Genomic DNA, 20,155 nt, shown 5'->3' on the forward strand with positions numbered 1-20,155 from the left:
ACAAATCAATTTTCCCAACACTTTCTTCCCCACCACTCTTTGTGAGATTTGGTATCTAAACATCAAGTGTGATGATTTACAGCAATGAAAGCCTATCAAGCATGCCAAATTTGTCAGGTGTGGAAGTGGCCCATGTACAGAAGTCTGGGTTCGAAAGGACTGAAGAGGCCCATGGACCTTTGCCACATGTCTTCCCTCTCTCTCTCAACCCCATTTCTTGTCATCCTACTGTCAAATACAGGTCACTAGGGCTTCAAAATGTTTAAACCTGTCCTGTGCTTGCAGAATTTACATGAATGGAGCTTGATTTAACTTGACAAATATTACATCTAGGCAGTCCTTTCAAATTATGATACAGCACAAATTGATATTGCATTGCTGATTCAATATGTTTGCAACTTAAGCTTGTAGTTTGCTACAAGCCGTATAGGGGACACAGCTGACATGAGGAACATACCTTGAACACACCATTACCACGGTGAAACATGGGGGTGGCAGCATCATGCTGAGTTTTTCTGCAGCAGGGACAGCAAAGGTAGCTGGAGTTTAAAAGAAGATTAATGGAGATAAACACAGGGCAATCCTGGAAAAAAGTTATAAGCTGAAAAAGACTTGACACCGGGAGTGGAGATTTTCCCTACAGCAGGACATATTCCTAAATATAGTAAAAACTACAGAAAAATGGTTATCGTAAAAGCATATTGGCCGAGTCAAATCCAGACCTAAATCCAATAGAAAATATGCAGCTAAAACCGTAAAAGAGATGTTCACAGATGCTCTAAATACAATCTAACTGATCTTGTGCAACGCTAAAGTGAAGAATACGCAAACGTCAATATCCAGGACGAACAAAGCTGTATGCAGAGGCCATTACAGAGGCTGCCAACATATCATGAACAAAAAGTGTTTAATTGCTGTTTTAAAAACACATTAAATCTTGGAACATATCAAAGCACAGATTTGTTTTTGTTTTTTTTCAAGAGAACATTAAAGATGAATTAAAAACCTGTTAATCTCTGAAGATTGCTGTTACCCAGAGTCTATGAGAGACCTTTCCAAGAAAACTGATGAACTGGATAGGACGATAGCTCAGTCCTAATTACAGTCTGGCTCTAATTGACTGTTGGACCAATTAATGTGGTTTTTGTGGGTAATGTATCAGTGAGCGAGCAGAGCTAGGCACTGCTGTAATCATAATTACAGTAGACAACAGATCAGACCAATATGGGAGCCCACAAAAACGCACCAACACACACACACACACACACACACACACACACACACGCCAGCTTTGATACATAAGCACACATTAGACCCAGTTTATCCATTTGGGTACATTTGCAATTATGATGGATGCTGAGGCACAGAAGAAGAAGAACAAAATGAATCAAACATGCTTTTATTTTTCTAAATGCTTTGTCAAATTAGAAAACGAAGCTGCCGTGTAGTGTTTCAGCAGTAACTGTTAATAATTCCTGCATAAATCTGCCCCGTCTTGAGAATTTAATGAGACTTGAGAACACAAATGCTAAGTGTGCTGATTGTGCATGAGTGCGTACGTGCGAGCGAAGGAGTTAGTGGTGACCAATCACATTACTGTCAGCAGTGGGAGAAAAAAAAAACAGATCCGACTATACCAAGAGGCGCTCACACGTGTTCACAAGACACATATCTGTGGTTACGGTCCATTGTGAGTCCGCAGTGTGTCGCAGGTGATGGTGGGGTCACCGTGTCAGCGCCACAGCACATCCAAACTGGGTCACACAAACAAACAGAACAAAGACGGGTGTGTAAAAGCTTCATCGACCGGTCTGCCTCTCAATTGACTGCTGATCTCGGATATTTGAAGGTGAAGTATTCACAGCCAAAAAAAAACAAGTACATTTGAGCGTTGTGAGAGAAGCCTCTGGCTAGCCCACTGATGAAACAGAATAAAATATCAGCGACTGGCAGAAAACAAACAACAGTTCAGAGGTTTGGGTTGTGATAAAGACGAGAACCGAGCAGAAGGAAAAAAGTTCTACAAAAAAAAAAATAGTTGAAAGTAAATGAAAAAGTTTGTTGAAAAATGAAAAATATGTCTGAAAAAAAGGTCATGGATTTAATCCACACACTCTTTCGACCAAACAGCATAATAAATGAGGACGAAGCAGACTGCAAGGCAGTGCAGAAATCCTCTGCAGTAACAACTCTGAGAGAACTTTTCTGGACCTAAAGTTGCTTCCAACTCAAAAAACCTGGAGACCAAGACGGGAATTTTGGAGCTGATGACGTCTGAAAGGAACTCGAGGGTCCCAGGGATAACTATGGATTAGAGAACGGAGAATAGAAACAGATTCACACAAAGGCGATTGATAAGGACTAACCTTATCAATCGCCTTAACCACCTCAGAATTAGACAAGCACAACAGCTTTTTGTACAATAATTGTTCAGGGACAGACCCGGCCCAAAGCAAGCTAAGCTGCTGCTCAGTTCAGACCAAGAATGATGTTTTTTGTTAACATGGTTGTGACAAGTTTAATGTTTTCTTTGTGTCTTTAGCTGGGTTTGTTCAGAGATGCATCTCAGCAGATAACTAATTATAATGAAACTTTTCACTCTCACCCAGATTCCACCAAATCTGTATTGAAACGCTGTTAGTGGAGGTGACGGTCTTAACAGGAAGAGAAGGCCACGGATCAAATTCTGCTTGATGCCCCACATCACATGGGCCAACCCTGTTTTTGGATTACTTTAAAACACTTCATGATTCATCAAACCTTTATATGTGATAGTGGGGTTCTTAGTCCTCCTAAAAATATCGATAAAATCTTACCTCATGAACTTGGCCATTCACACTAAAGAGAGTTTCATATAAGTGAAACCATGATTTATGACTATTATTTTGAAAAACAGCCCAGGATTATAGCTCCTCACATTTTTTATATAGTTCATGATGACCCTCAGCAAGAACCATAGAAACAATCTTTTTCATCCCCTTAATTGCAGTTCTTAGACAGAAATTGGAATAGGCTAAAATTGAAATCAACAGGTCAAAGCCTTACAACAATAATCCTTAAAGGTCAGCCTTAACTTTCTGTTAGGTCCATTTCTACTTTTAAGAAGTTCTCCCTTCTTCCTAGACTTTTTCTAGCCAGAACTCTCGGAGCACTGAAAACTGTGACTCAAGAGATGTTCCAATCATCTTTTTCTCCAACGGAGATGAAAGAGAAACCCTTTAAGTGCAAATTAATTGTCGGAGGAAAAGATTCTGTTAATAGAGTTGGCCTCACTCATCCTGCCTGATATTGAAAATGTATTCAGTCGTATCCGAGAGATGACTGACGTGTTGTACAGGTACCATATGGGCTCCGGCAGCGACAGCAGCACCCGAATTACACAGCCAGTGCTTTGATCAAAGCGGCTTCTTACTTGCAACATCGTGCTTCGGAGGACATCTGCATAGCAGCTTTGCCCAAGGGAGCGCTGACACAGCAGGCAGTGCTTCCCCAGCATCAGCACAATGAAACTTAATGTGGGAGTTTGAATAGGCAGAGCACAGTATACACACTTTCCTACCCTTGCCGAGGCGGTAAGAAAAGGCAGGTGGGGTTCTCCTTGATGATGACAAAGATGAAAATCAGAAATCTTGTTCAGCCAGATGTTGGTTCACATGAGAACATCTTTTCCCAGGTTCCTCTTTCAGTCGCTCTGCTGCGACTGCAGAATTTGTTGACTCCAAAGCGATTTCAGCCAAAGTGTCATAGCTTTTATTCAACTGCAGTCCTCAGGCTGAGACGCAGTAAAGCTCTGTGATATCTGTACTTAGCAGGGGAATACTGATTCTACACTGATGTCATATCTAATATCTAACCCTGCCTCTGCAAAAGATCTAGATAAAAGCGGCCACGCATCACCTAAATGAAATAGAGTCTGAGCCTACAGGGTGATTATGGAGATTAAAAGAGGAAAAACCAGAAGAAGTATTTTTATACACACAAATCAACTTAAATCATCAATGTAAGTAAATAAATACACCCTAATATTGTGTGGCATGAGCGTTGCAACTTAGGGTGTATTCACGTGTCACATTTGGTTCGCTTTTAATGGACCAGAGTTAATTACCCCTCTTGGTTCAGACCTTTTGCACAGATGTGAAAAGTTCCACCTTTTGAGGTGGTCTCCATCAGCTTCCACACAGACTCAGGTGCGGTTCGCTTGTGGTTTGAATACAAACCGGCCTCGATCCGACCCAATTACATGAGACATGACCTTTTTGTGGACTTAACGAACCACTCTGGGAGGACATCTGGTAAAAATGAGCCCTCATGGGCTAAACACACGTGGAGCGACAAACAACAGCCGCTAATGGCTTTCATCGCCACTGTGGTGAAGACCCAACACACAGGACATGACAGTAACAGCAGCGTTTTTTAAATCACGCTGTTGGATCGCTTGTTTCCCAGAAATTTTATTGGTTATGACATTTTGATATTTTCAAAGCGGTCCGTGACCAACAAGGATGACGGGTCTGAAGATTTTGTTGGAACTAATTGAAATCTTGCTTTTATGTCCACTCTACAAAATAGTGTTACAACCGGGTTCATCCTATGTTACAGACAAAGAAACAGCATAGAGAATATCGTAATTTTAAGGCCGCACTTCATGGCTGATCCAGATAAATGGCTGTAGTGTCAAGCGACGGCGACAAAAGTTTAACGTTGTTCAACTTTCTTGTGTTGTGTCACAAGCCCGCATGTGCATGTTCACATGTACAAGCTCAAAATTTCACACTCATGAATTTTGTTAAGACAAGCAATTGTTGCCTCATCGCACAAGTTCCATAGGAAATTAATGGAGAGGGAGCTTTGTCGCTCCCCGTGTCGAGCCCATTAGTGTTGCTAACGCTCCTACTGAATAGACCCCTTGCATCTGACGTCACAGTCACGTGATCAGGGGTGCGCGCCTCCATCTTGGTGGGCACGCTAGCGTGACAGCCCACCACTGCACTGGAGCGATTGTCCAATATGGTGCAAACCTGTTGCATTGTTGGTTGCGGGAATCGTGCTGGGAGGGACAAAAAGTCGTTCTATAGGTTGCCTACCATAATAGACTGGCAGTGTGCTAACAACGGAACCGCGGGGTTTAAAAAGTTCACCGCTCACGATCTGTGCGGCGCGACGTGCCCCCTTCTGGGACCGCTCGCTGTGGTGGCAGAGGCAGGCAAGCGACGGTGGGTGAACAGGGAACCAGAGCAGGGGGTCGAGCCCAGCTCACGCACTGCACCGGCGGCCGCGCGGCACGGCAGGTCGCCCGGCCCGCCCCGCGAGCGGAGGCGTGCCAAAACAGGCGGCCAGCGCGTCGCGCGGACCGGAGCGCTTGCCCTCCCCCCGCCCCGCGAGCCGACGTCCGGGCCCCGCGGGTCCCGGGCCGGGGACGGAGAGGAGCGGAGGTCGCCCGCTCGTAGCTCTGCTTGAACAGCAGGATGCGCTCACGAAAACCTCATGACGGCCGACTGAACAATATTAAACTCACCCTTCCATGGACAACTGCTACATCATTCAGGTAACAAACAGACAGTTCACGTATCCATCCGGCAGTGAACTGTTTGTGCGCTTCGAAAACTCTTGTACGCCTTCATCTGATCGCCACTGTACGTTGGGGTGGGTGACAACACAAGGTAGTTCACCAGATCCGCATAGCAAATGGCCAATGGCAATGGCCAATCATCGGGATTGCTAGAAAAATCCATATCAGGAAGAGCCAAAGGGTCCGCATTACCGATCCTTGCACATTTAGCATAGTAAAATGCCTTATCAGAAGGCTGTAACTCATCCACATAAGGCTTGGATTGCATGTTGGTAAGGGTGGCTGCCAACCAATATGGCCACCACGCAAGGGGTTCTGGGTAACGGAGTCACGTGGTTGCAAGGGGTCTATTGATGCTAAAAACAACAAGCTATGGACAGACTTAGAGCACAGAGGACACACTGTGCCTCCTGGATATTTGGGTTGGTGCGCACATAACCCTACTGCTAAAAAGGACACACAAGAATGAGGTTGTGTTCAGCAAGTTTAGCGAGACAATAAAGGAGAGGTTTGTTTTGAGGAAGTTTATTTTGGTAAACTTCCGGGTCATCTCGCCCCAGTCATTTCTGTCCAAGGGGAGCAACGATCGTCGCACTCTGTTACAAGTTAAAATTCACTTGTAAAAAAGACAATGTGAAAGCATATCGCATCAAACAAAATGATTCAAGTCTAATTTTGGTCAGGACCAAACAAACAGACCAAAGAACTTTCCTTGTGTGAATAGCTATATAGCTCTATAGGTCACACATACAGTACAACAAAACTTGTGCAACTGCTTGTCAACTGTCATGGCAATCCTCCAATTATGCCATTACCTATTATAACAAGTAAACACTTTTTTTCTGCACTGATGAAAATTCACTCACCTCTGCATGACAAATGCTTGAAGTGGCTACAACAGGAGGACAGACCAATCTATTTTCAAAATACTTCGACTCATTTGAGCACTTATAGTGTTTATGTACAAGACATTTAAGTTTTATGCCTAGATGACAATAATGGAGTATGAAAAAAATAGAATATGACACAGTGACCTGACAGCAAGAGTAGCGTTTCAAAGCCTTCATCCAAATACACATGCAATAATAAACATAGGGAGGCTTCATTACAGACGAAGATGTAAAAAGATTCAGTGTTCCACAACAGGACTATAATCATAATGATTTAGCTACACCTACATTCATGGCAATATAAGCTGCTTTAAATAGCCACGTTATCACACTAGAGTGATAGAGTCTGAGAAAAACAAAAGAAAATCCAACAATGGAAAGCGAAAGCTTCTTTTGCTCATTGATCTACTTAATGTGTGAAAACCACAAAACAAGGTTGACCCGCGATTATTATGTTATTTTATTTATTATTTTATCTTTGATACATTCCAGCTAAAGAACATGGTCTGTGTAGTGGCAGAACATCTTAAAGTTCACCCGCTGACCTTAGAAAAAGAAATCACATGCACTAGAAGGCAGGCGTTAATTTATAGCAGTGCTATACATAACGGAAAATATGGTTATCACAAACGACATAAATGCAAATTGTCACGTTTTACAGAGCGAAAGGTTGTTTGCCAATGCACATGAGAGCATTTCAGAGCTTTGCTTAGTATAAAACATTATGAACATGTCAAAAGATAAAACCAGCAGAAGATATGATAAAAGTGTTTTATCTAGAGTTCCTTTAAGGAACCTAATTCTGTTACTCATTGAAGACTGACATAAGAATCACAAAAAATATTCTGAAATCATTTCTTAGAATTTTTTCACTACAAAACACCTCCTCCTGACCATGAGGGTTAACCCTTGGCCTTTTAAAAGCCAACAAGTGCTGCCAGTTGAAGCACTATGATTTTAGTCGTGGTTTCAAATTTTTGTCTGGAGAGCTATTTCTTTTCTTTCATCTCTCTGAGCAACAATGAGCCACAAGCTGCCGCTGTGTCTACTTTAATGGAGCTACACAACACATTTTCAACGGCATGAATATGGAAAAAAAAAAAACTGTGCTTTGTGTTTTCTACTGAATGAAAAAAGAAAGCCCTAAGGAATATTCTTTTCAAATCCCCAGTCCATAAATCTCCAAAAGAAATATTTCAACGCTAAGATATTTTTTGAACATCAACACTATGTACTCACCCGCGGTCAAATCAATAAAGAGAGCGAAAACCGGAGGCAGGTAGAGCACTGGATAAAATCTCTACCATATTTAATGTAATATCATAATCTAAATGTTCCCTTTATGGTAATATGGCAATAACCCTGCAGGAAAAACAGCTGAGATTAGGCTTGTGTGAGCACTGAGTGCTTGTACACTCAGCCGAGTGTGTCATGTATTCAGCCCTGAACAGATAACTGCTCTCCCAGAATCTGCCTGAGCGCTGCAGCATGACGGACCGGAAAGCTGTGCTCAGCTACTTCTGGATCTAACTGACTCAATGGATAGTCCCAAACAAAATTTAAAACAAAGTTACTGTGCTCTGAACTTCATATGGCTGTCAACAAAACCTCTCAAATGTGTTGGATTTTCTGAAAACAGAACAGAAAACACGCAGCATCCATCTAATGCGAAGGACCCTGACCACAGAAAAGCAGAGATCAGTAAAATATGCATGACGGGGGAGAAAAAAGCTTCTTGCCATAACACGCAGAAATGTGTGCCTCCTTCGCTGGGAGCATGAAACATTGATGGCCCCCAGCATTCAACGGCGCAGCAGCTCAACCGCTGGATGGCGTTTACGTCTAATTTTGGACTACACCCAAGAGACCGGAGCTCTCAGAAATAAAGGCGCGGGTCTATTTTACTTTCAAAGAAAGGCTTTTCCCTGGCAGCACTGGGTGTAGGTATTTATCTACATGACAGCATTCATGCAACCCAATGTGCACAACTTTAACACTAAAATGATGTTCAGATTCTTAAAAATGTAGACTGTAGCATTCAAGACTGTTGTTTTTTGAAATGATGTCTAAACATCTAAAATGCCCGTAGAGCCTAAATTCCGGCAAAATTTGATTTAAAACCAAACTTGGCCAATAATTAGAAAAGACATTTCACAAAATCCCAGAGGCCTATAGCCGATGACTGCCCCCTAGTGGTCATGATACCTGAATTAAAATTAGCTGACCTCTAGAAAATAAAACCAGGTCCTTTGTGCTGTTGGCTAGCCTGAACAGCCAGAAAACTGACTTACGACATAAGCATGGCATATCAATCTGGAAAGCCATCGGTAGAGCTGATTTCAAAGGTGGGACCAACAGGGTCAGCGGAAACAATAAAACCAAGGTAAAACCAATCAGAAAGCTACGGATTAGATGCAAACGGCAAGCTAAACGCTCTCTTTTAGCCCTCAGGGCAGTCAGTTGCTAAGGTTTTAAAGATATATCAGGACATAATAAATGGGCATCATCAAAACATTGCTCCATTGCAACAGCCATCTTGACTGTTATTGTTACAGAAAAGCACCAACTCTGACGCTAAGAGTGACGTGTCGTAAACCCCCGCGCTGTGATTGGTCCGGCAAGTTTTAGAGTCTAAGCCTGTCCAGACTGACGATCGGTGTATTGTATACGCAAAAGGTAAGTAAGTCTGGCTGGCTGGGCTTGGTGTTGGCCATTCTAAGCCCTCGGTATGATGATACATGAGACTTAGAGGTAATATACATGACAATCTGCCAAAACAAGGCAGATAGTACAGTGGCAGAGAGGTCCACTCCAATATTTAGAACACAGATAAATGTCCCTGCCGTGCTGACTGCAGTCTGAGGTCTGTAGGCCCATATGAGTTGTTTGGTGCTTGACTCCCCCTAGTGGTGTGGAGCACTTCCATTATGCAAAGCTTATTTGCAGCTTCTCTTAATTTGAAGTGTTTTTTAGCATTTGTCATACTTTTTGTGTTTGCAGCACATTTATGTACTTTGCAGTGTATTTGCACCTCTCGGCCACCGTAATATAGTGATTTTCTCAAACAGTGTTATCTTTCTATTACTGTTCTATGCTTCTGCACAGACTCATTTGATTAATTTTTTTCATTTTCGCTTCATAATTTAGCCTTAATATAGCAGGCGTGTGCCTTAACTGAGTGGTGATGTAGTATTTTATGTTTTTTGAGGTAGAACAGTCTAAGGGTCTCAGTCCATAATCACTTCATAATTGACACGTGGCTGCTAAAAAGTCTGATTAAAATGTGTTATGCGATATGTGCTTTTGGGGCCTGAATGCCTGTTTTTACAACATTTGTGTGTCATTTCTAGGTTGTATAAAATGCACAAATTGTCCATATTTTCTGGCATGTTGGTTTAGCTGCAAAGCACATCATACTTACATTCATAGAAAATAATGTTCAAGGACTTTTTTTTCTAAAGTCACAAAATCTTCATGCATCATGGAAACAGAAAGCAGCTTTGCTCAAGGGAGAAAAGGCTTTTTTGGAAAAGGTTTCTGTGGAAAATATGGTCTACCATTGGCTAAGGTTCACACTTAACATAAACATGTTGAAAGTGCTGCTCATGCTGGCTAAATGTAGATTTATTTGTTTTATTAAGTTGTCCTTAGGTCTACGATCAAATAGTTCACTCATTTATCAGTTTTTACCAGGATGAAGTCTAAAACTATTGTCTACCGACATATCACTGATTTCCTTTTGGGTTAGAAAGCAAAAAAAAAAAAGAGAAAAATCAGACATTTGAACCATTAAGAGTACTTTGTACATTGTAGTCCCTTTAAGAGCACTGAGACAGGAAATCTAAATCTCCAATCTCTAGAGGCCAGTCTCCTGCGACTTTTAGATGCATTCAAGGTCCACCACACCTGAATCAGACAGGTGAAATAACTTCTTAGTATGCATCCTGCCAGGGACCTAATAATTTGACTCAGGTGAGTTATAGCAAATACACATTTAACAGCTGCAGGAACCTGACCCTGAAGAACTAAGGTCTGAGACCTTTGCAGTAAATCAATGGTGTACTGTAATAAGAATCAAGTAGCAGAAGAATACCAAATAGTCACTCGACCTGCACAATATATTGTGACAATGTAGCAAAAGAAACATCAGTGTCTGAAATATTAACATCACACAGACCTTTGTTTGGAATAATAATTATATTCCACGTATTGTGAGCTCACACTTATGTATTATAATAAAACGCACCCAGATGGTTGGAGCCAAGATGCTAAATGTCACAGATACTGTTTGAAGCACAGATGAGAATAAGAGGAGGGAGGTGAATTTGGATATTTGAAATTTTTTCATGATCAAAATAATTACCCAAAATATAACCAACCCATGATTTTCTAATATCATTCAGCTTTGAAATCCACTGACAACAATAAAAGAGTGTCTGCACTGTAGGTAGAGCATGGCGCATGCAGAACCAGGAGCAAAGCATTTCTTGGTACAAATATTAAGTTGTCATGATAAAAGCAATGGTCTCTATTTTTTTATTAAATAATAAAAGGACAGTGGTAAACGGATCAGTGTAACAGCATCACCACACGGCTCACATGCAGCACACAACCTGGTCCAAACCCTAAAGGCAAACTCTTCCAAACAAGTAGAAAGACTTGCAAGGTTTTGTACAAGAAATGTGCGACAAAGGTGAAAACAGCAAGTCTGCTCTAGCCTCGTGAGACCATCCTGATCTCGCGAGCTTTCAAGGTTTCACTTGCAGATCAGTCTGGCTACTCTCCGTTACAGAAAATTTGGAGCCGTTCACCAAACGAACGTCCAATCAGCGTTGGCTTTGAGGCGGGTTGAGGTGTGACGCAACGGGAAGCGCTACAGTTCAGTCTAAACAACATGGCGGCTTCAGCCGATGAAACTAGCGTTAGCGCGGCTATCGAGCAAGTTTTATCGGAATTACAGAGTATTTCTCTGCTGAGCTAACGAGCCTTTACCTGCAGCAGCAAGAGCAGCTTGGCTTGTGGTTGTGTTTGGCCTATGTTGGTGATAGACGGGCCAAATACACCAATCAGATTCGTCGTCGCTCGTAACAGAGCGACGACGAATCTGATTGGTTTATTTGGCCCGTCTATCACCAACATAGGCCAATCAGCTAACCAGTATTTTCGCCCCTTCCCAAAATTACTTCAACGGAAGGTTTCCAGATGGATATGCGGAGCAAATCTATCTGGCGGAGTCAGGTAAAGTCTGCCCCCCTTCTGGCCCAAGCTTATGCACAACTTGCTGTCACTGGCAGACCCAGGTCCTCGCCGTGTCCATAACTCAAAGACGTCACGCCCGCGGGACGCACTGAGAGAGCCCCTCCTTAAAACGACAGACAAACAGAGCGCACCCTTTCATTTCTAATTAACCTTCAGCCCTCACAGGTGAGAAGCACGACAACAGAGCCACTCGTATGCTGACACCGCCTTCGCCTGACAAACAGATACAGGAATAAATGCAGCGATCAAAAAAAAAAAAAAGAAGGCATCACTGCGAGATTTAGAAGAAAAGCTGACAAGCGGCGTCTCGTCAGCAGTTCGTTTCTCCCAATCTGCCAGGAAGACACACACACACACACACACACACACCATTGGAAGCCCCGCTGATGATACACCCGCCACAAAGAAACCCATTGTTCTTAATCTCCATGTTACAGTTTATTAACTTGCTTTGATAGCGCTCTCTCAACACACACACACACACACTGTGTCTGTGTGTGTGTGTGTGACACACACACACACACACACAGACAGACAGTAGCAGAGCTGGAAAAACAAACACTCTTCTGATCTGCCCTCCTCGGGAGAGCTTTGCGGGCTCTCTGTTAACCCTCCATCTATCTAGACAAGAGTCGACCTGGAAATGGAACAAAGGCCCGGATCCTCGCTCCGCGTCGTTATTTAGCAACAACACACACACACACACACACACACACACACACACACACACACACACACACAGAGACAGGAGAAGAGGCTCAGTCTTCTTGCTTTGCCACTCATTTGTTCTCATTTTTCCAAGGCTGCATTGATCTGATTCTTGGGTCTGCCTGTAAGCAACGAGCGCCTCTTCAAACACACCATTAACCGTAGGCTGTGAAAGTTCCACCTTTGTCAATAAAGATTTAACCTCGCCGATGAATCCAGACGCTAATCATGCTGAGGTAAATGCCACATGCAGGGATTCCAATTACCTGCTTGATACTCGCAAGGACAGAGGTTACGTAAACAGAGGTGGGGGCGGCGGGGAGGGAAAAAAAAAAAAAAAAAACAATTACGGGTCGGCGCTTCTAATTAACACGGAGGAGGCAGATGAAGGAAGGAACTCGAGACCCACCAAGGCACTGAACTTGATCATATTCAACAGAAAAAGGATGAAAACTTGCTGCCATTTAAACGTTTGTGTTATTATTGGTTTTTAAAGCTCAAGCCCTGACAAGACCATGCTATGTTTATGGGCCTACTTCCCTGTTAGAGTGAAAACGCTGGCCTGATAAGTCACATGTAGCCCTGAACAAATGACCTGTGTAAAGGAGGCGTAATTGTCTTTTTACAGCAGCCTCTAAATCTCCCTGCGCCTTCCTCTGGCTGGCTCACCCGTGTCATGCAGTCTCTGGTTGCCTAGCAGCAGCTGTCCTCGACGAGATTCTTTTGTTTTTGTTTTTGTTTTGTTTTTTGTCTTTTTTTGACTGATGAGAAACAAAGTCAGCTATTTTTTATTTTTATTTTATTTAATCCCTCGGGTAATAGGCGGCTCTATCAGCGATTGTCGCAGTGTGCATCTAACAAGGGACGCTGGGAAAGACGTTCATTATAAATAGATACGGGACTTAAACATTTTGCGGTCGTTATCTCTGAGCCGTTCGTCAGAATTGAGTTGTTTATGTTGGCGGGGAGATGGCAGGGAGAGCGGGCATGTTTATTGACTTTGCTTACCCGACGCCATCTGCATGTATCCGGCCAAGGTGCAGATCCTCCTCTCGCAGCCTCCACCGGGCAGGAAGATGGTGATGATGGCCAGCAGGGAGCTGACCGCCAGCAGAGCGCAGCCTCCTGAACACAGCACCGCGCTGGTCTGAGGGACACACACACACACACACACACACAACTTTGCGTTAGATCAAAGAATCCACACGCAAGCCTTCCCAGCACATTTTTCAACGAGTGGAAAACTTGTTTCCTTACAGGGGCCTACTCACAGATCCTTACAGAGCTATTCATATGCCTGGAGCTTTTCCACGTCTTTTTCATGTTCCAACAGCAAACATTAATGTATTTTGCTGCAACTTGACGATGTTGATAGACCAATAAAAGCGTTTATGATCATTGTCCTTGTACAGGTTTTCTTCTGGGATCGCCCTGCATTTAGCACTGTCCCATCAAATCTGGCCAGCTTCACTACATCCTCCAAGCACAATGCTGCCCCTACCATGTTTTATAGGTGGGATGGTGCATTCAGGGTGAATATAGATTATTTAGCCTGAGCTGTGAACCTGTGAAGCTCTTCCACGCTGCTCTCCATGTCTCCAGCCTGGTAGGCAGACGGCCATGTTACGGTGGTAATATTCTCTGAGGCCTTCACAGAACAGCTGCATTCATACCTTAAATTAAAACTTTAAATTAAACACACGTTGGCTCAACTTACCCAGCAGGCAACTTGTGAAGGCCATTGGTAGCATCCTGAGTGAGCCCATTTATTATAAAGTATCAGCATAAAGAGAGCCTGATTGTACTTAGTGGAATCCGACTGAATGCAAACAGACGTCACACGTTTTCGGACTTTTATGCAGATTTCTTTTTTGAGTCCTTTTCCTTCCACTTTAAAATGGCGCACTACTTTGTGTTGCTCTGTCATATCAAATCGTCATAAAATGCAAACAAGTTTGTGACTGTCACATGACAAAGTGGTGAAAAGTTCAGTGGGTGTAAATATTTCTGCCAGGTACTTCACTGTTAAGGATTCACAGTTTCTTTACTATATTTGAAATTGTACAACAAAGCAAAAAATGTGTGTGTTGGTTCTGTTTTGTCAGATGGCGTAAAATCCCAGTCAGTCCTCCTTACAGGTTAACAGCTATCTCAGCTGGCGATCAGCCCACCTACTGCCAAACAAGAGTGGCCTGTCCCCGTTCATTACGCTGTCGCTTAATCACACGCTGAGAGCAAGAAGAGCAAACCAAAAGCAGGAGATTTTATTAAATACACAAATACCAGATTCATTTTAAAGGTTCCCATAAACCACCCCCTGAAACCAACCATTTAAAACGGAGGTTTAGGTTTTTTTTGACTGTTTTGCCAAATTACAAACACAAAGTTTAGATTATTTTTTATTACAGTTTTTGGTGACAGATACAACAAAAGTTGTAGAAAAAGGATTTCTAAAAAAAAATTAACGAATAAAAATCTTAAAATTGCATTTGTATTCGCCACCCCCCATGAAATGCTTGCATCGGTATTCTGACACCCCTAAATAAAACCTCCTGGTTGTAGAATCTACACATGTGTCATTAAATCTCAGTACAAATCCAGCTGCTTCATGAAGGCCTCCGAGGTTTTTTTTTAGAGAACATTGGAGAACAAGCAGCATCATGAAGACCAAGTAACACAGCAGGGTTAGGCTATATCGCAAGCTTTTAATATCTCACAGAGCTCCGTTCAATGCATCATGCAAAAATGGAAATAAAATGGCTGAGCAAGGAGAGCATGAACTGGAAAAGCTGCCAAGGGGCCGACAGCCCATGATCCGTTGCAGAGATCTACAACTCAGGTGGGAGACTCTCCGAACAGGACAACTATTAGTCACACCCTCCAAAGATCTGACCTCTGTGGAAGAGCGGCAAGAACAAATAGATTGTTGAAAGAAAGCAGCTCAGAAGTCCGCCTGCAGTTTGCCACATGCCACGTAGGCGAAACATCACATCATGCTGAAGCTGCACACCCAACCTCCCCTGTGAAACATGGAGGGAGCAGGTTCAAGCAGGGCAGATGTTTCTATTAGGTAGAAGGCAGCTGTGCAGAAAGGAGATAAAGCCAAAATCAGGAGAAGCCTCAGGAACAGAACCTTTTTCTCTACACAAAGGTTCACCATTGTGTCAGAAAGTGCAACATACAGTCAGAACACAGACCATGTCTTAATTTACATTTGCAATGTAAATTAAGACATGGTATCATTCTCATTCTACTTCAAAACGATGCTCTACCTGGTGTTGGTCCATCCCCTAACACCCCAAACAAATGACAATTGTGGTTGTAATTTAACTAAATGTGCAACAGGTCAAGTTAAATGAACATTTTTGCAATGTAAATTATTTCTATCTTTCTTGCATCAGTATTTAATCTCACCACAGTGCTACAATTTTCCTCTTATTAGAATGGCAGTCACTGTTTCCCTTTAGGTTTTTTTATTTTTTTTTCATAGTCTAATTTCAGGAAGAGACTTCCCTTTCAAACGAGTATGAAGAAAAGTTAAAAGCCACACAGTAAAAAAAAAAAAGGGAGATTCATCCACAACAGGTGCAGCACCACTGCAACGCTGCGTGATAACACGCCTGATTAGCAATGCAACGCTGTTGGGGGCGATCAAAGGCAAATGTCTAACATGCACTTGGGAATAGCGGGCCTGAAACACGTGTCATTACGTGTGTCTGTGATCTGACTGACGTAAACGGAGGGAGGGTGAAAAGCAGAGCGAGTTCCTCGGCTGACAGAAGATTTAATTAGCTTGCTCTGGATGGTTGGGAGAGAGGCAGGAATGGGAAATAAAGAACCGGTGTGATGTTTGGGGGCAATGATGATCATTACTTGTTTGACCTTCATTTGTGCAGGTTTGATAAATAGCTGTGTTCATCATCACAAATGTTCGGAATGCATAAACCGAGTATTGCAAATGAGCTCATTGAGAGCTAAGAGCTTAGTGCCTTGCCCAGGGGCACACTGACCTGAACAATTAAGGGAAGATGGCAAGCAGATCGAGATGCTCAGCAAATCATTTTATTGCAAATCAGTTTCAGACACAATAAAGGTGTAATTTAATTAAATGTATATTTTATATCTTCATTATTAAGCCCTGTTATTATTTCTCAGTCCTCGAGCAGCAGGGTGGCAGGTTTTCTTTGTGCTTACTGAGGCCCGGCGGTGCTGAGAGTTCACATGTACACAGACAAAACACATACTAAGATGGGACACACCGCTTCATCAAGGGCAGAAACTTAACCAAACAAAGAAACCCTTCACACAGGCTGAACTCAACGAGTCTGAAAGCCATCTTTTATTTAAGAAAGTGACCGAACAACATATGAGATTGTGATTTTTAAAGGGAACATTGCATAAGAGGCTGGATTTTCAGAAACTTTATGCAAAGGAGAGAGGACCTGTCAAGCATCAGTTCAGGCTCAAAATATGAGGTTGTCACTCTCAAAAGTAGGGGTGTTCCAATACCAGGTTTTTCCAGACTGAGTACAAGTACGAGTACTTCAGTTTAGATACTTGCTGATTCCAAGTACCGATACTGAGTATTTAATTGGGACTAATGGATCACACATAACATGACAATATCATTTGACACAGAAAACGACTGATCATCAAGGGCAATGAATTTGGTTAGAGCTTCAGGTATGTTTCTGGAGTTGTTGCAATCTCGGTGGTGCTGCAGCAAACTCTTTGAATTCTGTCTCGTTTTTAGTCTTGAAATGCTTTATTTAATTTTTGTGCAGTAAGTCTGCTTTTTGTAGTATCCTCCGTGTTTGCCTTGAACTGTCTCCAAACGACGGACATTTTCACCCCCTCCTGCTAGCTAACTTATCTCTTCTTTTTTTTAGGGTCAGCAAAAGTGTATTAGCACCACCACCTGGTATGGAGTGGCGTCTAGCTTTTGAGTTGCAGCGTAGAAGGAAAATCAAGCACAAGATTGGTATCGGTTCAGAGTATTGGGTTGCTTTCACAAGTACGAGTATGAGTACTTAACGCTGGAATCAGTATCGGGACACCACTACTCAAAAGTATGCTGGGGTTTCCCAAAAGTTAGCTTTAGCCTGTGAAATATTCGACTATTCAACTTTTTTTTCTAAAGTATGAGAGCAAGTACGCTGATGCAAAAGCTGCAGGGAGTGGGGGCCTGCAAAACCATTTGAAAAGTGATTGATAACAAAACAATTGATTCATCTAAAGATTTGTCAATAGGCTCAAGAGCAAACCTCAGTAATTAGTATGAACCTAGTAGAACCAAGTAGGCCAGTACAAATTAGCCTGCTAACTTGAATGTAGCAGAGCAAATGTTTCAGTAATGCATACAATCTACTGATCTTAAGTTAGTGTTGAGTTCATTTTTACTACGAACTGGAAAAAAAAAACATGTTAACATTTTTGCAGTCGATATTGTATGATAAAAGCAGCTGCTTTCACACAATGTGCACGCAGAGAGATGGCAACACTGATATTAGCTTTATCAAACTAGCTATGCATAACAGAAGTGCTCCAGACCACTAGGGGGAGTAGACCACCAACCAGGTTACATGGGACCAGACTTGGATAACTTGGATAGAAACATGGAAACTTTGATAGAAGAAAGAAATGGTAAAATGTTGTCTTTTTAAACACTTAATGTTTTACAATATTATAGAACAGCGACATATATGTGGACATTCTTAGTATTAGTGTGCTTGAAACTTTGATCTATGGTAGTTTGCATTTCTGATGTGTCAATCTCTGCGGTTTGAGCTCCTCCTAGTGGTCTGGAGCACTTCCACTGTGTGGAGCTAGTGGAGCGTACAAAAAATCACTACCAATTCTTAATAAAAACTGTTAAAAGTCATAGCTAGAGGTGATTTATATTTTTAACAGTACAAAGACTTACAGCAGTGGTGTTTAAAGTGCGGCCCGTGGGCCATTTTTGGGCCCCCTGAAAGACTTTTTGCAGCCCCTGATCAAGTATTGATGCTAAATATTATTTTACATATCTTTTTAGATAACAATTTATGCCATGGTTCACACGACAGACTGATTAGCCCAATATTTGTCTCAATCTTCCCCATCTGACAATCTGAGGGATGCTCCAATTATTGGGATTACTCTAGAGATAACAAATAACCTGAATATAAGTACATTTAGACGGCATTCTAAGCAGGAGATAGAAAGAAATTACATCAAGGGCTGCTATTTTTATTGTGTTTACACTTGGCGACCCACAAGAAGACAAAGTAGAGGTAACTCAAGATAGAGATTAGCCATAAATCTCTGAAGGTTTTGTTCTCCGGTCTTGCTTAAATAATATTCATGTATGCGGAGGAATGTCTCCTTCCTCTCCACTGCTTGATCTTTGCATGCCTTGTGGGCTCAGAGAGTGCACCTACCTCCCACCCTGCTGTTCACAATTCACAGTAACACATTAGAGGCACATCATGTCTCATACAGCAGAGCAAAGGTTGAGAGGGGAAGGCAGTCATCCTCCATTATATAAGGTACGACTACAGACAAAAGGGATGTGGTTGGCTGAATTGGGTTTGAGTGGAACCATTAACATAAACTTACTTTATTTTAAATGGTTCCGACCTAGTTTTCCATATGTAGAACATAAATGTGTTGTTTGCTTATCTTCTCAATTTTTCACCCCTTTAATTATCTACTCCCAGAAACAGATCTATACACTTGACATTTTCCATGCCATTTAAACACAGCCCAAGACTAATAAAGATCACCAGAGCGCAACAAAGCTACTTTAACACAAAAAAAGCAGCCAGTATTTTAATTAATACAGTCCCAATCCATCAATTTCCAAAACTGTGACTGAGTGTGATTGTGCCGATAAGTGGGAAAAAATCTAGATAATCATAACGACTTCTTCTATCAGTGCAGACAGAAGCGTTTAGGAGGCTCTTTTTTCCCCTCAGACGCACTTGTTGTTCTGAGCACAAGTTAATTTAGTAGAAAATGGGCTCCTAACAGCCCTGGTCTTTTCCTAAATAGATCGTAATTATGTGTGAACAACTGGTTGAGCCACTGCAGCCAGAGACCAGGGGAAACCGGGAAAGCGTGAACAGGGGAAAAAGACGAGTCCTCATCTGATTTCTTGTTCTTTCACTTTTTTAAGTTTGAAAACTTTTTCCGGAAAGCAGTTCTCCAAGAGCATCGTCATTTAAAGCAATGGTCTTTTATGACCGTGTAATACCTATTTATAATAGTTTGATTCCTGGAATAAATGTGTCCAAATCACAGATATACTGAGGGCTGTATATTAAATTTACATTTATTTAATAAATTGCATATTGTGATAAACAGTCAAAGAAGATGACGACAATTTGTATTACCTTTGTGACTAGACTTTATGAAATCAAATTATTCTCATAACTTAGATGAAGTCTGAAAACAACTTAATGCAAACAAAATTGTAATAATAGATTTATGTCAATTGATTGTGATTAGCCATTGTTTCCCACTGTATTTATTTAAATAGAAACAACTTATTAACTTAGTATCTGCAAAACCAAACCTACGTGAATACAAATCCAACCATCACATTACTTACATTTTTAAGTAGACCAGGGTATCGGTCGCTCAAAGGTGAATTTTGTCGTAGGAGAAAAAAAAATGTGACCAATACACAGAAACATAACCAGTATAAAATATAATTCAAAAGGTTTACCCTCATCTGAAGCTCATCTGA

General features: G+C 41.9%; 1 protein-coding gene across 2 annotated transcripts in view; it reads right to left on the bottom strand.

The window, feature by feature from the left end:
* Positions 1-20,155, bottom strand: part of LOC105932194 (transmembrane protein 211) — a 262,430-nt gene that overhangs the window by 93,893 nt on the left and 148,382 nt on the right. For both annotated transcript variants that reach the window (XM_036143391.1, XM_012871234.3), the window contains exon 2: positions 13,435-13,573. In XM_036143391.1, the coding sequence (XP_035999284.1) occupies positions 13,435-13,573 (139 nt within the window). The remainder of the gene's footprint in view (positions 1-13,434; positions 13,574-20,155) is intronic.

Source organism: Fundulus heteroclitus, chromosome 11, assembly GCF_011125445.2.
Source record: "Fundulus heteroclitus isolate FHET01 chromosome 11, MU-UCD_Fhet_4.1, whole genome shotgun sequence".
NCBI lineage: Eukaryota > Metazoa > Chordata > Actinopteri > Cyprinodontiformes > Fundulidae > Fundulus > Fundulus heteroclitus.